Source organism: Pleurodeles waltl, chromosome 10 (assembly GCF_031143425.1).
Source record: "Pleurodeles waltl isolate 20211129_DDA chromosome 10, aPleWal1.hap1.20221129, whole genome shotgun sequence".
Taxonomy (NCBI): Eukaryota; Metazoa; Chordata; class Amphibia; order Caudata; family Salamandridae; genus Pleurodeles; species Pleurodeles waltl.
This window is the reverse complement of record NC_090449.1, coordinates 396,827,558-396,846,039: the sequence shown is the minus strand read 5'-3', so window position 1 is coordinate 396,846,039 and position 18,482 is coordinate 396,827,558. Positions and strand designations below refer to the sequence as shown.

Sequence of the window (18,482 nt, the reverse complement as noted above, 5' to 3'; positions counted from 1 at the left end):
AGACATATCTACCCCTTTCCTGGACTAACGTCTGACAGATCCTTCCCATACCTGGATTCTCTATTAAAAGAACCTTCCTTCTTTTTGGCTTGTATCTTAAAGGCATGTCCGTTCGTTTTTCTTGGCCCTCTGAACAGATACTCCTTAGTGTTCACTTCTGCCAGACATTTCCAATCAATCAATCACTTTTTGTAAAGCGCAACTACTCACCCTTGAGGGTCTCAAGGTGCTGGTGATGGGTCTGAGCCTCATTTGAAGAGCCATGTTTTGAGGTTCTTCCTGAAGATGGTTAGAGATGGGCTTTGTCTGACGTGCGTGGGCAGGTTGTTCCAGCTCTTAGCTGCAAGATGCAAAAGATCTTCCTCCGGTGGAGGTTTTCCAGATGTGTGGGATGGTAGCTAGCACCAGCTGGGCAGAGCGGAGGGGTCTGGTGGGGTTATGGAAGGAGATGCAATGGTTCAGGTAGGCCGGTCCGATGTTGTGCAGGGCCTGGTGGGTGTGGGTGAGTAGTTTGACGTTGATTCGCTTCTCTACTGGGAGCCAATGGAGGGTCCTCAGGTTTTGGGATATGTGTTCTTGACGGGGTAGGTTCAGGATGAGTCTTGCAGCTGTGTTTTGGATGAGTTGAAGTTTCCTGATTTTCTTTGTTGTGGTGCCGGCATAGAGTGGGTGATTATTTTTCAGCAGTCGACCGGGACCCATTTGAAGATTTTGCAGAGTAGGCGGAGGGTGTGCCAGCAGGAAGAGGTGACTGTGTTTAACTGTCGGGTCATTGATAGGAAGGAGTCAAGGATGATTCCTAGGTTGTGGGCGTGGTCAGTCGGAGTAGGTGGTGCGTTGAGCGATGTGGGTCACCAGGAGTCATCACAGGATGAGGTGGAGTTTCCAAAGATGATGAGTTTGGTCTTCTGAGTTGAGCTTGAGGCAGCTCTCGCTCATCCAAGCGGCAACGGCTTTCATCCTAGGGTGAAAGCTCCTCTCAGCTCTGTCCGGGTCTTCAGTGAGGGATATGATGAGTTGTTTGTCATCGGCATATGACACAATATTAATTTCGTAGTCTCGAACGATGGCTGCCAGCAGGGCCATGTTTATGTTGAAGAGCACTGGGCTAAGCGAGGATCCCTGAGGGACTCCGCAGCTGACTTCTGTTGGTTAGAATATGAAGGGTGAGAGCCGGACTCTGTGTTCTTCCTGTGAGGAAGGAGTGGATCCATTGCAAGGGTTTTCTACGGATTCCTGCGTCGTGGAGTCTGGTGTATAAGGTGCTGTGGGAGACCGTGTCGAAGGCTGCTGAGAGGTTGAGGAGTACGAGTGCTGCGGTGTGTCCGCGGCTGAGGAGTGTGCGGATGTCATCGGTGGCTGCAAGAAGAACTGTCTCCATCATGTGGTTGCTGCGGAATCCAGAGAGTTGTCCTCGAGGAATGTTTGCAGCTGAGAGCTTATGTTTTTTTCAGGACTTTGGCTGGGTAGGGTAGCAGCGAGATGGGTCTAATGTTCTTGAGCTCTGATGGGTCAGTTGTGGGTTTCTTCAGGAGGGGGCTAGGGACGCAGAGGCAGCTGTTGGGTGTGGTAATGGCGAAGTGTATGCAGTGATGGTCCAGTCCGGAGTGGAGGTATTCTTGAAGGTGATATGGTTGCTTGAGGTAAAAATGGGGCCTCCCTTTTGCCAGACCTTCCCATTCACTTGTGTGACAATGGATCCTTCATTGGGATCGTTCACTGACACTTCTCGTAAATGTTGATCCCACCTACTCTGGAAGGTTTTGTAGAAAAGAGTTTGCTATTATCAGATCTAAAAATGTGTTTCTATAGTGCTCATAATTATGGCCTTCATTTCCCATGTACCTCATCTGACAGCACATTCCTTCCTTGCCATTTCTAGCTGCTATGCTGAGACCCTTTAGAGTTTCCTTTGTTTGACCGAACTAACCAGTACTTGAGGCCCTCTTCGGTCTGCTTGAAACACACATGACAACACAACTTGCATAAGTTGCCCAACTTCCAGCTCCTTTGAATATGCTCTCCATATACAGGTACCAACTTCAATATGCCCCTGATCTCACACCATCCACTCCAAAATGTTCTTTATTCAACAGCATTCACTTTCTATTTGGTTGACTATTTTACAAGCCTTTTTGTCTTTGTTTGGCACTGCATCCCAGTGGGGCCTTTGCATTTCCCCTTGTTTGACCATACTCCCCCACACACTTTCTTTGACCATGGCTTGCCACATGCTCAAATCTGCACCCTTTCTTTGAACTCTGTCCTGACAGAAACCATACTTCTTGGTTTCCTGTATATTAATGCCACGCAGCAACATCGCCACAGCCGTCTTCCCCACTGAACGCCTCACCTCTTTCAAGCCCCAATCTTACAGCACTTTCTCTTCTGGACCCCTTGTCTCAAAGAAGACCCTCATCCTGGGCCCTCAGCTTAAACCATCCCTTCTCCTTGTGCCCATGATTGACATCCACATTCCCATGTCTGACAGTGTTCTTATTCCCAAGGAAATATCAAACATTTTGGCTGATGCTCTCAGTGGACCTTTAATAAAAGCATTACTTCAAATTAAATGTTCCAAATGTATTCTTTACTAAACAATGCAACTTGAAATCTGTTTTTGCAGGAGATAGTGTACCTGGCATTCTCGAGGGCATCACACCTGTGCCCTGGAAACAGGCTGGTTCCATTGTGGTGTTTCTGCCACCAATGTACACAGTTCCTCCTCTGCCCAAAAAGTCTGTGAAGGCGTCCGACAGGCTGGCCAGCTGTGGGGCAGACTTAGCTAGAAGACGTGTTTCAAACACCAGCTCAGATCCTTGGCATGTCAAGTTGGAATCTTAAGGAAGGAATGACAGAAAAAAGCTGTCTTAAGACCTGGAGACAGAGCAAGGCCTTGCAAGACAGCGGTTAGAAAGAACTTGGTAAAAGTAAAGAAGCAAGGGAATAAGGAGGCAGAGGAGGACAGACAATAAAGAAGGAGGGGAGGAGGAAGTAGGGAAGAAGAAACTGGAAGGAAGAAAAGAGGATAAAGGTAAGAAATGAGAGGCACAATAGATTGAAGGGTGGAAATCATTGGGAGCGAACAAAGGAGAAAATGCTGACAGATGAGATAAGAAGAAGCAATGAAGATGGTGGGCGAGCAAGGGACGCAGAGAACATGTGTAAGGAGAAAGTATAAAGGATGTAAAGAAATGAAGGAAGGAAATTATTGAAGTAGGAAGAAAGGAAGACGATATTTAATCCCTCCACTCTTTTATACTGTTGCTACGAGCAACTAAGAAGAAACAATGAGGATACTGGAAATGATACCTTTGAAATACTCCACAGACACACCACAGTTGCACTGCTCATCAAGGGTCCGACCTAGTATCGTAAGGATCTCATATGAAGCATGTGAAGAAATCCATTTTGTGCAATCTGTAGAAAAAGAAAGGGTTAGTTGGGTGGACAGAATATTCAGAGCAGAGGTGTGAAAGGAAAATATAAGTAATAGGTGGCGAGCATTTATAAATTACATTCATGTTGTTTGCCAAAAACCTTTGACCAATTAGGATGGAAATACTTAGGTCAAGTTCTGAAACATCTGGGGCTGGTCTCTATGTTTTGTAGAGGTCTGGAGATGATCTATACCCCACAAGCTAGGGTTCTGGTGAATTACTATTTGGCAGATCATGTGAGATTTAATAGGGGCATGAGGTAAGGTTGCCCGCTATGCTCTTTGCTTTTTAACCTGTATATAGAGCCTTTTGTGCAGTGCCTTACGCAGAACAAATATTGTCCCAGTTTCTGGCAAGGGTACAGAAAAGCAATTGGGCCTATATGCTGATGATCTAATTTTTTTACACACCTTTTGCAAATAAGACTTACACCCGGAAGTGTTTTTGTTTTTGGTAAATATCAGGGTTCCAAGTTAACCCAGACAAGCTCGAAATAATGGTATGGAATTGCCACTGGGAGGGTCTTGAAAGAAATTAATTCAACAGATATTTGGGCATAGGGCGGTAAAAGACCTGGGGAAATTAGTAGAGTATAACCCAAATAGAATCAATAAGGATTGTAGGAATAGAAGGGAGAAATGGAAAAAACCCTTTACTATTTATGGGTGAAATAACATGATCAGGATGACGATCCTGCCCAAATTTACTTTTTTATTTGACAATATCTCCCTTACTTTTAATAAGCACGTTTTGAATATGTTTCAGGGAGAGATTAGCAGTTTTATCTGGAGCCCTAAAGGGGTCAGAGTATTTTGAAAGAAGCTTAGGAGTAAGGTATTGGGGGGATGCTTGGCCCTCCTGGTTTTACAGCTTTATTGTTGGGCCTTTCAGTGGAAGAACTGCAGGGAGTTGCTGGGGAAACCTGACAAGAGTCTAATAGGTATGCTGCGGAGTAGTGTGACTGCTGGTATAACAAACTCTGCCCTTCTTGTATAAGCTTGGTTTCCCAAAGTACTTTAAGATCAGGTTGAAGATTCATCAGGTCCAGCCAGGTTTTGGTATGATGGAGATCACATCTGGGTATCCCTCTTACAGCTCAGTAGCCCCAATATGGGACTATCCAGGTACACCAGAGTGTATGAAAGATCAATTATGTAGTTTATATAGAAGGGAGCAGGTTAAAAGATGGGAAGACCTTTCATGTGAAGGAGCACCTCTCAGTTGGGAACAAAGGACGGCAACAACAAGCAGCCCCTTTTCTAGGTTTAAGTTAATTCAGACAAAAAAATGTGTTAAATAGCAGGAAGATCTTCGGGTTTAGAGCTGTCAAATGGAAAACGATTTGCAAGATATTCGACCAAAGAAAAGGATTATGTTACTTACTCTGTAAGAATCTGTTTGTAGCATGTAGTGCTGTAGATTCACATGCTCTGCATACTCTTGCCATCTAGAGTTGGGTCCGGAGTGGTGCAAGTTGTTTTTCTTCAAAGAAGTCTTTCAAGTCACTGAATCGAGTGACTCCTTCACTTGGTGGTACTGTGCATGGGCATTGACTCCTTTGTTAGACAGTTTTCCTGCAGGCGTTCAATGGCATGTGTTGCTGTAGATACACATGCTCTGCATAGACTGTAAAGCTGTAGCTAGCCTGCGGCAGTTGCAGTAGTATGAAATAGGGTATGTAGCACTGCCTGACCTACACTGGCGTGTTGGCATGCAAAAACATCTGAAGGAAAGTGTCCCCCCCCCACACGTTTTGCCTGATATGTAATGCTAACTTGACTGTATGTGTGCTGGGATCCTGCTAATCAGGCCCAGCATCTGTGTTCTTTACCTAAATTGTATCATTGCTTCCACAATCAGCACAGCAGTGGCACACAGTTAAGTCCCTTGTAAAAGGTACCAGTGGTACCAAAGGCCCTGTGGCCAAGAGGGTCTCTAAGGGCTGCACCATGTATTATGCCACTCCAAGGGACCCCCTCACCAAACAGATGCACATTGCCACTGCAGATTGTGTGCGCTGGTGAGGAGAAAAAGGTAAAGTCGACATGGCATCCCTCTCTTGGTGTCATGCCCACAAACCGCTGTCTGTGGCAGAGGCAAGTCACCTCTCTAGCAGGCCGTACAGCCCTAAGGGAGGGTGAACTATACCACTTGTGAGGGCACACCTGCATGAGCAATACGCCCCTACAGTATCTAAGTCCATTCTTAGACATTGTAAGCGCGGTGTGGCCATATTGAGTTCATGGGCTGGAAGTTTGTCATTACAAACTTCTCAGCTCCATGATAGCTTCACTGAAGACTGGAAAGTTTGGTATCAAACTTCTTAGCTCAATAAACCCACACTGATGCCAGTGTTTGATTTATTGAAAAATGCACATACAGTGCATCTTAGAGATGCCCTCTGTATTTCACCCAACCCTTTAGTGTGAGGCTGACCGGTCTGTGCCAGCCTGCTACTAAAAGACACATTTCTGACCCCATGAGTTGAGAGCCTTTGTGCTTTCTGGGGTCAGGGACAGATCCTGCTCTGGGTGGAGGTGCTTCACACCTATTCCTGCAGGAACAGCAACACTTGGCAGAGCCTCAAGGGCTCTTGCCTGTTGTTCTGCTGCCTCAGGGTACTCCAGCTAGTGGAAATGCAAGTCAAACTCCCCTCCCACCCCACCCCACATTTGGCGGCAGGTGTGGTGGGAAAATTAGTAAACACCAGGAGAAGTGTCCACAGCAGCTGGGACTACCCCTAGGGTGCCCAGAGCTGAGGTGAACCCCTTCTGGCAAAATCGTCCATCATGCTTTGGAGGGTGATAGCCAACAGGGTTAAGAATGTGCCCCCTTCCCCAAAGGGAGTGGGCACTGGAAGGGTGTAGCCACCCTCATGGTCAGTAACCATTGGCTACTGACCTCTGACCCCATTGTGCTCCTAAATCTAGTATCTAGGGGCACCCCTGAACCTTGCTTTTCAGATTCCTGGTGCCCTGAAAAGAAGAAGGAATGAAGTCACACCAGCAGAGAAGATTCCGGATGACAACTGACTTGGTCCCAGCCCTACCAGCGTTTCAGCAGCTTCAATACTCCTGCTACAAGATGACTCGTCCTGCAGGACCAGCGACCTCCACAAACCTCCAGAGGACTTCCTGCATACCAAAGGACCAAGATCTCCAGAGGACAAAGGCCCATTCCAAAAAGAAACCTTCAAGGAGGACTCCAGAATTGCCTTGAGTCCTGTCCACTTTGCACCCAAAGCCCAAGGCCCGAGATCAGTTGGCCCACCGGACGAGAGAGAGTCCACCCTGGGATTGACTCCTCCTGACCAACATGATGAAGCCTGCAGCCTAAATCAAGAGGACACCCCCCCCCCCCCCCCCCCCAAATGAACATGACTGGCTCCTGGGAAGATTTCCCAATGCTTATAGGTACCCCAGAACGCGCAGCCTCTGGCCTTCAGGAACCCAAACGAAGGTCCAGCAACATCTCTACCTACCTGTCTAGCTGTTGGTTTTCTTCAGCCAACTCCCTGGACCAAGCCTGCAGCCTCTTTGTGACACCCCCCCAGTGTTTGCACCCTGCTGCCCTGTGCCACTGAGGGTGTGTGTTTGGTGGTGACCTGAGGCCTCCCCGGTGCCGATCTAAACCCCCCAGGTCTGTGCCCTGAAGTCACAGGCATTTAACTACAAGCTGTTTCTTTCTGAGTGCCCCGAGTCTCCATAGGATTCCACTGGGCATTAGAAGCCAACTTTGACCTCTGCACATTGCTGGCTCCATGTAGCTGGTGGTGCACTCTTAGTGTCTTCATAAACTTTGCCCGGTGGACACCTTAACCCCAGAAGACTGGGACCTTAAGTTGAGTACATACCTGCAAATTGTGTTGCTACTTTTCCTCCCCTAGGGCTGCATTGCTTTCTATGAGAAATTGCACTGTCTACTTTTGAAATTGAAAAGTATTACTTACGTGTAAACTGTTTTACCTGTGAATTCTAAACAAAGTGCTTTTGATACTTGACAGTGATACATTCTTGGAAATGTACATACTTGCAACAAAGATCCTTTTGGTTCTAGAATTAAAGTAACAAAGTATATTTTTTGATACATAAAACATTGGCCTGCAGTTAGTCTTTGAGTGTGTGCCTCATTTCTTGACTGTGTGTATATACAAAAAATGCTTAACACTACCCTCTGATAAGCCTAAATGCTTGATCACAAGACCACAAGAGAGCATTAGTATTATCTACTTTAGCCTCTGTAAAGCCTCTGGGGATCCACTGGACTCTGTGCACACCATACCTTCATTTGGTATAGTATATACAGAGTCAGCTTCCTACAATACATATACACAGTAGTGCTTGGTAAACATGCGTGGTGTAGACCATGTAGTGGCCTTACAAATGTGAGCTTGGGAATGTTTCCTAGAAAGGCCATAGTTGCTCCTTTTTTACAAGTGGAGTGTGCTGTGGAAGAAATAGGGAAAGGTCTCTTGGCCTTAATGTAACAAGTCTGAATACATTCGACTACCCACCTGGCTATGCCTGATTTGGATATAGGGTTGCCTTTGTGAGGTGGAGGAAAAGGCTACATAGAGTTATTTTGTTTTACTAAAAGTTTTAGTTCTATCTATGTCAAAAACGAGTGCTCTTTTGACATCTAAAGTATGCAGAGCTCTTTCTGCAACCAAATCTGGTTAGGGAAAGAAAATTGGGGGGTCACTGGATTGATTGAGGTGAAACTGTGAAACTACCTTAGGTAGGAATTTAGGATTAGTTTGAAGAACCACTTTGTCTCTATGTATTTGGAATAAAGGTTCTTCTCAGGTTAATGCCTTAAGCTCACTAACATGCCCAAGTGAAGAGGCTCAAAGTGTGGACCGATGAATCTAGTGAGTACAGTGTTAAAATTCTACAAGGGAATGGGAAGAACCCATGGGGGAATAACTCATTTGAGTCCCTCCATGAAAGCTTTAATCATTGGAATTTTGAATAGTGAGAGATGCTGTCTATTCTGAAGCTATGTAGGTATTGCTGCGAGGTGTAAACGTATGGAAGTGTAAGCCAGATTTGCCTTCTGCAAAGGAAGCAAGTAGCAAACAATGTCTTGAACCGTGGCTTTCATAGGATCAATTGTTTTGGGTTAGCAGGAACAAAAAGCGTTTCCATGTTGTCACGTAAGGCTCTAGTGGTGGGTCTGCGTGCATCCTTTAGAATGTCCATACATTCTGGTGGAAACCCAACTCTATGGCCTCAGGAGCCAAATTACTAAGATGAGGGATTTGGAGTCTGGGTGTCTGATTTGTCCTTTGTTCTGAGTGAGAAGGTCTGGCCTGTTGGGGAGCTTCTTGTGAGAAATGACTGCTAGATCTAGTAGTGTTGTGAACGAGGGCTGATGAGCCCAGGTAGGAGCTACAAGGATCATGATGAGAGACGAATAGGTAGGAGAGGCAGAAAAGCGTGAGCAAATACCCCTGACCAATTCATCCATAGTGTGTTGTGCTTGGATATCGGGTGTAGGTGCCTGGAGGAGAAGTCTGAGCATTTTGCGCTTTCTGCTGTGGCGAAAAGGTCTATCTGAGGAAAGCCTCACATTCAGAAGTTTGAGTAGAGGACTTGCGGGTAGAGTTAACAGGTGAATGTTGCGGTGCAAAGCCGACTTCCATGTGGTCAGAGAGAGATGTGATATTTGTGAAGACTGTGTCCCCCTAACCCCCAGTCTTTGTAAATAATACATGACTGTCATATTGTTCACCTGGACTAGGACAACCTAGTGAAACAGGTGACGAAGGAAAGTTTTCAGTGCTAGGATTGATGTTTGGCATCCCAAAGACCTTGTACTGTTAGGTGTTGCAAGTGGGCACCCCAACCAGTCAGTGGAGCATCTGTTAATGTGATGTGAGGAAAAGGGTCCAGAAAAGGCCACCCCTTTAACAAGTTGTTGGTGTTCCACCATTGCAGAGAACGGGGAGTTTCGCGGTCAATCAACACTTGACCTTCCAGGTGACCCTATGAGTGAAACCATTGTTGAGTTAGACACTGCTGTAGTGGGTGCATGTGTAATCTTGCATGGGGAACTATGGCGCTGCAAGAAGTCATCATCCCGAGTAGATTCATGACTTTCCTCACTGCGTAGGATTGGTTTTCCTGGAACTGAGGCAAAAGTGTCTGAAAATTCTGAATGCGAGTGTGACTAAGGTATGCTAATCCCAACTGTGTGTTCAATACTACAACCAAGTAAGGTTGAACTTGTAGAGGCTGGATGTGGGATTTGGGGATGTTGATAGTGAAGCCTAGTTTGTAAAGTAGATCCACTGTCATTTGAGAATGTTGCTGGCAGTGGTGAAGCATACTGGATTTGATGAGCCAATCGTCCATGTAAGGGAATACGTCGACATTTTGTCTTGGCAGGTGTGCTGCAACCACAGCTAAGCATTTTGTGAATACTCGAGGTGCAGTAGTCACCCTCAATGGAAGGACTCTGAAATGATAATGATTACCTGCTATGACAAACCTTACCTATTTTTGGTGTGCAGGGTGTAGTGGTATGTGAAAGTAAGCATCCTTTAGATCTAGAGTAGTCATAAAGTCACCTTTTTGTAGATGTGGAATGACATCCTGCAGAGCGACCAAATGGAAGTGTTCTGATAGGATGTATTTGTTTAGAGGTCTGAGATCCAGGAATGGCCTGAGAGATCCATCCTTTTTGGGGGAATCAAGAAGCACAGAGAGTATACTCCTGTACCTTGGTGTTGAAGAGGAATGGGTTCCATGGCCCTCTTGAGGAGAAGGGGGTTGGACCTCTTGCTTAAGAAGTGATATGTGTTTCTGTGATAATCTGTGGGTGTGGGGGTGGGGGGAATGTTGAGGGATGTGGTAATGGGGGCCACACAATAGCCATATTGGATAATGGCTAGTACCCATTGGTCTGTAGTAATGGTGTCCCAGACTGTGTTCGGTGAGAAGGTGTAAGTAGTCACAGCTTTGCAGTGGATGTTAATGTGCATGTTGCGTCACCCTTTCCTCTACCTGTGCTGTTCACCTCTCTAAAGGAACCTCTGAAATAACCTCTGTTGTAGGAGGTTGGGGTTGCTTTTGTCAGGATGTAGAGGCATCCGTGGAGGTGAGATCGTATTGTCCTGTATTGCATGGACTACGAAAGGATCCCATATGTGTGAGAGTTTGTAATGTACTCATCAGCTTGGCTTTATCAGTGTCTTTCTTCATCTTGTCTAATGTTGTATCTACTTGTGGTCCAAACAGGTGTTCCTTATCAAAGAGCATGCTTAAAAATGCCTGTTGGACCTCTGGTTTGAAACCAGAACACTGAAGCCAAGCATGCCTTCTTAAGACGATGGTGGTATTTATAGCCCTGCCCGCTATATCGAGGGTGCAACATAGAATTGATGGTGATAGCTTGTTCCTCAGAGACAATTTGTTGCCCCTTTTACGTTGTTCCTCTGGGAGGTTTTGCAGGAGTACCTCCATTTCATCCCAATATTCCTTATCAAAGCGGGCCGAAAGGGCCTGCAAATTGGCAATGTGACAATGGTTGGCTGCCTGTGACGCCCCCCTCTTCCCTGTGGCATCAATACGTTTTGCTCTAATTCTCAGGAGGAGAGTTCCCAGTGGTTTGACTATTTGCCCATTTACGGGCAGTGGTGGTAAGAGTAGACTCAGGTGAAACTTGACTCCTAATAAAGAGAGGATATGAAGGAGCCGCATTGTATTTTATATCCTCCTGGGGAAATGATTATTCTAGAACGGACCATCTCCTTGAATATGTCCTCTGCATGTCTCAACAAGCCAGGAAGCATGGGGTGGAACTGGGTGTCCCTGTGGGTTGATGAAAGGGTGTCAAATAAAAGATACTGCCCTATGGGTTCCTTATGGAGCTGCATATTATGGAACGTGGCCGCTCTGGAGATAACCTGTCGGTATGATGTGGTATCTTCCGGAGGGGCAAGCAGGATAAAGGTCTGGATCATTAGGAGTGGTAGGATCTGGATCATAGGCATTCCACGGGTCAGTCTCATCTAATGGTCCACCTAACCCACCAGTGTAGGAGAGTGGAGACAATTGAGGAATGTCATCAAGTGTGTCATGTGCAGGGGACTGTGATGGTTGAGCATAAGGAAGGGAAGGGGTTGGTGGTGAGGGTGGTAGAGGAGAAGGATGATGGGCCAGGCTTGGAGGAATCGATATGTCCAAGACTTCCTCAAACATTAACTTCCTTTTTTGAGGCATAGGAGAGGAAGGAGTTGCATTAATGCAACCAGTCCCTTCTTGGTTGTATAGTTTTTTCTCTCTAGCATCAATTTTCTCGAGGATCGGCTCGACAGGTGAACAAGTGGTGGAAGACTGGCTGGAGTCTTTGGATTCCGAAGCTTTCGGTACTGAAGGCTTGTGCTTGTGAATTTTCGTCGCTGTTGAGGTCGAAGGAAGGGGCTGCCAGGTCAGGGCTGAAGGTTCAGATCGACACCAAAACGATTTCTTGATCCAAAGAGCCCAAGGTGAGGCCGAGGCTTTAGCCTTTGCGGTAATCTTCGGTGCCAGGCCAGAAGGCGGGCGGCTGAGGCAGTCTTTCGGTACCCATCATGGCCAGAAGGCAGTGGTGGTAGAGCAACCTCTAAAAGTGGTAATGGGGGCTTTTTGGAGGGTTTGGGCGTAAGAGCAGGGGCCACATTACTCACATGCTAGGCAGAAGGTAAGTCCTGGCTCTCGATACCGATCTCCACATCTGAGTTGGAGCTGGCTCCTCCTGAGTGTATTCTTCATTGAAGAAATCCATTATGTTTTCCGATGCTTTCTGTGCCATTTCAAGTCGTCGAGCCCTCCAGTCCCGAAGAGTCTTTTTCGACCTGAATCATTTATAAGTGTTGCAGTCAGCCTCACGATGGTCGGGATGGCAGAGCTTGCACACGAGGTGTTGGTCGGTGTGCAGGTATTTTGCGTGGCAATGCGGAGTAAAACAAAAAGGTGTGCATCCCATCAGAGGAACACTTTCATCGATGCATCGAAACATGCAGAAGGTAGGCCTGAGATGGGTGTCAATGCCCTGAAAAGCAGTTGGTCGAAGTCCAAACAGCCAAAATTTACAGGTAACGCAGGAATAGAAAAGCGTGATCAAAACAATACCGTCATAAGAGTAAGAAAAGGAGAGACCATACTGAACGGAGTTGAAAATATGGAGTGGAGGAACGCACATTTGAACCAGACGGCAGAGAGAAAACAATCCAACAAAGGAATCTATGTCTAAGCTCAATTTCACCAAGAGGATAAGTCACTCAATCCAGTGACTTGAAAGACGTCTTCAAAGGAAAACAACTCCGCTCCAGACCCAACACTAGATGGCAGAAGTATGCAGAGCATGTGTGCTTACCGTCACACGTAATTAAACAGGAGGTTTCAAAGTGGTACCTGGTGACAGCGTTGGAAAGAAGCAGGACTTGCTAAACTCTGAGATCAAAACGATCTGGCAAGCATATATGAGATTTGCTACCCTAAGGCAAAATAATTTTCTGACCCTTCATAGACTCTATTGGACTCCTGCCAGAATGGCAAAGTTTAAGAATGTAGTTTATTGTGGATGTCCCAGATGTGCTATGAACGAGGCTAATGACCTACACAGGTTTGTGAAATGCTTTTTGGCTAGCTTTAGTTTGTCAAGATGTGGGGAGGGTGCTGAATATAATGCTGGTTTACAATCTAAAGGTAAAGGTCCTAAATTTTCCTCAAACAGTAAAAATTATTACAATATCTGTGAACTGGGTACCTTTTATTTATGTATTCTACTATCGGCTTCTGGAAATATTGATCAAATTCACAAGTACTCCACTCGAGATATGTGCATCAGTTTTTCGCTTATTACAAAACTGGAAACTAGCCAATCATTAAGCACTGAAGATGTAGGATCGCCATGCCTTTTTGCAAATATTGTTGCTTACCTATTCATAAGTAGTCTCACATTTTGCAACTAAAGTTACAGGCACAGGGATGATCAATTAATTTACCCCACAAAGGGATCAATAAGGAAAGCAGAATTATAGTTCCTGGTTTTATAGCCATGAATAAGCCACTGGATCACAGCTCTTGCATTTGGGATGCTAGAAATCGAAGATTAACTATAAAAAAAAAATTAAAAAAAACATTTCCACATGTGTTTAAGAACTTTCCCTGGAGGCTGATGCTCACTTTTGCATTTTTTGAGAAAAGCAAGACACTAATCTGAGCCCAAAATGTTAGCCGGAGGGATGGAGCTGCCCCGGCTGCCTTGTCTGACAGTGGGAACTGAGATGAGGTATAGCCCCAATGCAGTGTGGCTCCCTCAAATCTGATGCGTGTGTGTGTTTTGGGGGAAGGGAGGATGTGGTAACTCCTGCATGCACACGTGCAGATAGCTGAAGCTGGACAGTCCCGGCCACACCGCACCTCTCTAGATGGTGGCTTATGGCTCCGAACCCTCTGCAGACATTAATAGTAGGCTGACCTCAGGCCCCTGTGGCTGAACTCCAGTTTTAGTGGGCCTTCCTTGATAGATCTGAATATACCCCTGCAATGGGGCAGTGGTGAGCCGCCTGGAGGGGGTGCTGGCATGCCCCTGGGGTAGCAACCTGTGAAGTGGGAAGATCTCGGAACACTGACACCCTTCGGGCTTTGCCTTCGTGGACGGCAACCATGAGGCTTACACTTCTCCCCTGTTAAGAAGAAGACTCCTTGTGATGAAGGGCACTTACCATAGGGGCACACAGTTGGGAAATAAAGGGACTTTATGTTGATTCCTCAACAGGAGTGAAAGAAAATGTGATCCGTTACTTTCAACAGAGGCCATAACCAGTGAGGAGCTGTCTGACACGGTTGAGGAGGGCACTTGGACTTGGAGGTCTGTGGTGGCTTAGCAGGCCCAGGAAGGGGTGACAATGCGAGGTGGGGTCCACCATACAGCCTAAGGATACACATGCGCTGGCCCAACTGGACACCCCAGATGGGCAACAGAAAGAACTCCCCGACCAGTCTCTTTATGCTTGCGTTATTTTGGTGAATGGTTACCTACAAGTGCACTTCTTGGGGTGCAGAGGGGAGGGAGGGAATCAGGGGGGAGGACACTGGAACACTGTCATGATGGCAGACCCAACATGATATGCAAGATTGCAGAGGTGCTGGAGGGGACAACTTTATGTGACTAACTACTCTGCCTTCTCTGGAGGAGTGTTGGTCTGGGTCCGGCTTTGGATCCCTTTGGAAGTCACCAAGACGTACACAAATGATGAAGGCAGATTTGTTTTTATTGTGGGATGCCTAAATGGCCTCAACATATGCATAGGTAGTAGCTACGCCCTGAATGTAGATCAGGCGCATTTCCTGTCTGCCCTCTCAAGGGTCTGCGCACGTGACTAAGACATGCCACTCCTCCTGGGAGGAGATTTTAACTGTGTCGAGGATGTGGAGCTGAATAGATATGATCCTCCATTGGCGAACTCATCCACGGTGAAGCTGGCACAGGACTACAGGGACTGGCTTGAACACTGGAACCTTCAGGATGTCTGGCACATAAGCAATCTGAGACAGAGGGAGTCTCCTTCTACTCACCTGTGCATGACTTGCATGTCTGGTGGGACAAAATTCTGGGAATAGTGGAGATAGCAGTGCATGTCACCGGTATGAAATATCTAGTGCGGACGGTATTCAAATCATAACTCCTTCTTTCTAAGGCTTACATGGTGGTCAGGGGGGCACTATACCCCAATTCCTACCTGGCAGCTAAACCCTACCTATCTGCATGAGGCTAGCTTTAGGAACCTGGGGTATAGAATTTCCCAATACATCGACGCAAAGGCAGAGACTGCTACTCATACAAATATCAAATGGGACGTCTTTAACGTAGTGGTGCAGGGTCACTTACTTAGGCTGCAGGGGTGGAACGCTACCTTCAGATGGAACTAACACACTTAGAAAAGCCAGACCCAGGCCATCCCAAGTAAGTGCATCCCTTGCATGAAGAACAAGCAAAACGTGCTGGGGCAATTAAAGTCATTACAGAGGGAGGAATACATAACACTGCACATGCAGAGGGAGGTATGCGATAGGTTGCTGGTGTGGTTGAGCTGTGCTGGGGAAAGGGGGAAAACCCCGTCACCCAGATAGCTGGGCCAAAAGGGGAACTGATCTATTCCCAGGCTGGTATTCATGAAGTACTCACGGTATCACAGGGCCCTAATCGAGCTGCAGATTCTGTGGAGAATAGGTGCTTAAACAACTTCTTTTTCAGGGTGACTCTGCCACAGCTGTCTGGGAAGAAGCACGATATCCTGGGGACCCTGGTTACGGAACCCAAGATCAAAGCAGTGATCGAAGCACTAGCCCAGGGGTAAGAGACCTGGGATGGATGGCTCCAGGCTGAATTTTATCAGACTTATGCCCAGCAACTGGCCTCAAATTTGGCCAAAGTGTAGACTAATGCCTTTCGATTGCAGGCAGCTGCCGGAAATGACCAGAGAAGCCATGATTGTCTCTATACCTAAGCTGCAAGTGGACACTACTGCTGTCATGGCGTATTGCCCTCTCTCTGTGTTCAACCTCAACTACAAAACCTTAAGTAAGGTACTAGCAAGCAGACTACAGCCATACCTCCTTAGGCTGGTACACGAAGACCAAAATGGCTTCATTGCTAAATGATGCACTTTACATAATATCAGGTGTCTGTACTACATATTGGATGAAGCAGACAAAGCCCAGGTCCCAGAAGCATTTGTCCTTTCTGTTGATATACAGAAGGTCTTTGATATCCTCTGGTGGGACTACCTGCATGCGGTCATGACTTGGACCTCGGTGAGGACTGGAACAAATAGGTTACACTGCTGTATAGGATTTCAAGGGCCTGGGTCCATACGGGCAACTGCATCTCTGACCCTACTGAGATTGGCCGGGGGACACAGGAAGGTTGCCTCCTCTCTCCAATGCTATTTGTGCAAAAGCTTGGTACATTTGCTTGCCTGTTGCGCTTGGAGGGCTTGTGAAAGGGGATGGGGTTGCAGGATGGTATTCACATCTGTTACCTATATGTTGATGAAATGTTGATCTAGTTGTAAAATGCCCCAACGGGCTGCCCATGGACCATACAGTTGCTCAATGAGTTCCGACAAGGCTGTCAAACAAACTGGAAAAAATCCTGGGTCTTCCCCATTTCGGTTGGCTGCATGAGACCCCAGACCTCATGCGGACCCTTGGAATCCAGTGAGAGCTCAGGTCAATAAGGTATTTGGGGATAAGAATATATCTCACAGATGCAAATACCCGAGATGGGGCCTTAAGGTTATCGAAGATTGCTATCACCTCGGGAGGGTTGCTGGCTACAACACTGAATCAAGCTTACGGCGCTGCATAGAATGAAGCTCATCAGGATCGCCCTTAGGTGTTGGTCAGGGATGCAGCACCAACTGGGGACTACCACTCTGTACGCCCCGGCAACCCTTTGATAGGCCTACTGACTGCTATGGAGGGGGGGGGGGACTTCACAACACACTGGCGTGGACAGAGGCAGGAACTGAAACGTTAGAGGACTGCCACCCAGAGGGGTCATTCCATATCGGCGAGGACCTTGTAACAGAGGACAACATGCCTGTGGCTAATTTTTTAACTTATGGGGCACGAACTGGGGCGGTGTGGCACATTTAGGGCATTCTGGAACAAGAGCCCCCCAATCCACAACTACTACAGCTTTTACTAATCTTTGGCAAGGGTCGCCTTTTGATATCTTGGTTTTACCAAATGGCACTAAACTAGTTGATCGATAATAGCAGACCTTGAAAAGACTGTGGGAGGGATTTATTGGCAGACCTTTGGTCTGGAACGAGTGGGACCAGACTCTAGGGGGGTGAATATACTCTCACTCACAATACTAGGTTTAAGTTTACGCAGTTTAACTACCCACACTGCACGCATCTCACACTCCACAGACTCACTGCCATGCTTCATACAATGGACCATAGCTGCCGCAAAGGTACCTTGACTGATGCAAGCTTCCTTCATATGGTATGGAGTCGACCTGTCAAACGGTTTTTGGCTCCTGGTTGCGCTGGACCTGGAATGCACACTGGGAAGGTGCCAATTGCATCCAGTGGAAATATGCCTGCTGGGTCTATATGCCCAGAAGCCTGAAAAGGAACTGTGTAACAGATATTGCCCGACACTGGAAATCCCCCCTAACCCCAGAACGGCCCTGAAAAGACCCCCACTGCCCCCCCAATCCCCCAAACATGTGGAATTTATTAAAATATATACTTCCTCATGGGCTAGGCTGCTTCATAAATCAACCTGCTGCGTAAAAAAAAAAGAAAAAACACTTGTCTCTTTGGTGCCACATAGTTCAGCAACAAATTATGGCAGCAATTTCATTAGGTGCGACCTCCGATTATAACCTCTCTGATTATGCCCGGGCTCATACTATAGTACAGTTTGAATACTAGCAATTCCTTTACATTGCCATCTTTCTGCAGATCTGCATACTGCGGCTGGAGGTAGCAGTAACTTATAGTTGCAGTGTGGGGATACCTTTTTGAGTCTGTGCAAACCTACTAACTTCCAGCTTTTAGGGTTTTTCTTCAGATCTTCCCTAATCTTTTATAAACTGAGAAAGGTTGGAAATTTGCTTCTGACAAGGGTAGACGTAAAATTTCTTTCAAAGTTGGGAATAAAGTGATTGGAGGGAAAGTGAACTAGTAAACGCTCAAATGATTTTCGCATGAGCAAATCTACACATGCATATTTGCTCGTGCTAAAATGCAGTTCACAAATATTTTGTAAGAGTACTTTTACCTGCCCTACTTCTGTAAATTCTTCAGAGTTCATGAAAGCCATAAATCTGCACAAATGCAAGGACATGTAAAATGGGTGTACTTTTGTGAATTTCTTTAAGAATTGGGCCCCTAATTAGGTCTGGCATTAACCGAGACCTTTTGTTTTTATTCAAATTCTGTCCCTTTCTCCGCCAATCTATTGACTGGCTTCACTGTGAGCAACAATATTCTGCTCTTTCACAAGCAGCATACTGGCACACAAAGTAGTT

At 46.4% G+C, this 18,482-nt stretch overlaps 1 protein-coding gene across 1 annotated transcript in view; it reads right to left on the bottom strand.

Annotated features, from left to right (window-relative positions):
* LOC138261557 (uncharacterized) overlaps positions 1–18,482 on the bottom strand; it is a 403,078-nt gene that overhangs the window by 199,732 nt on the left and 184,864 nt on the right. Inside the window, exons 5-6 of the mRNA XM_069210617.1 lie at positions 3,313–3,420; positions 2,639–2,839 (exon numbers count right to left, since the gene is read on the bottom strand). Coding sequence (XP_069066718.1) covers positions 2,639–2,839; positions 3,313–3,420 — 309 coding nt within the window. The remainder of the gene's footprint in view (positions 1–2,638; positions 2,840–3,312; positions 3,421–18,482) is intronic.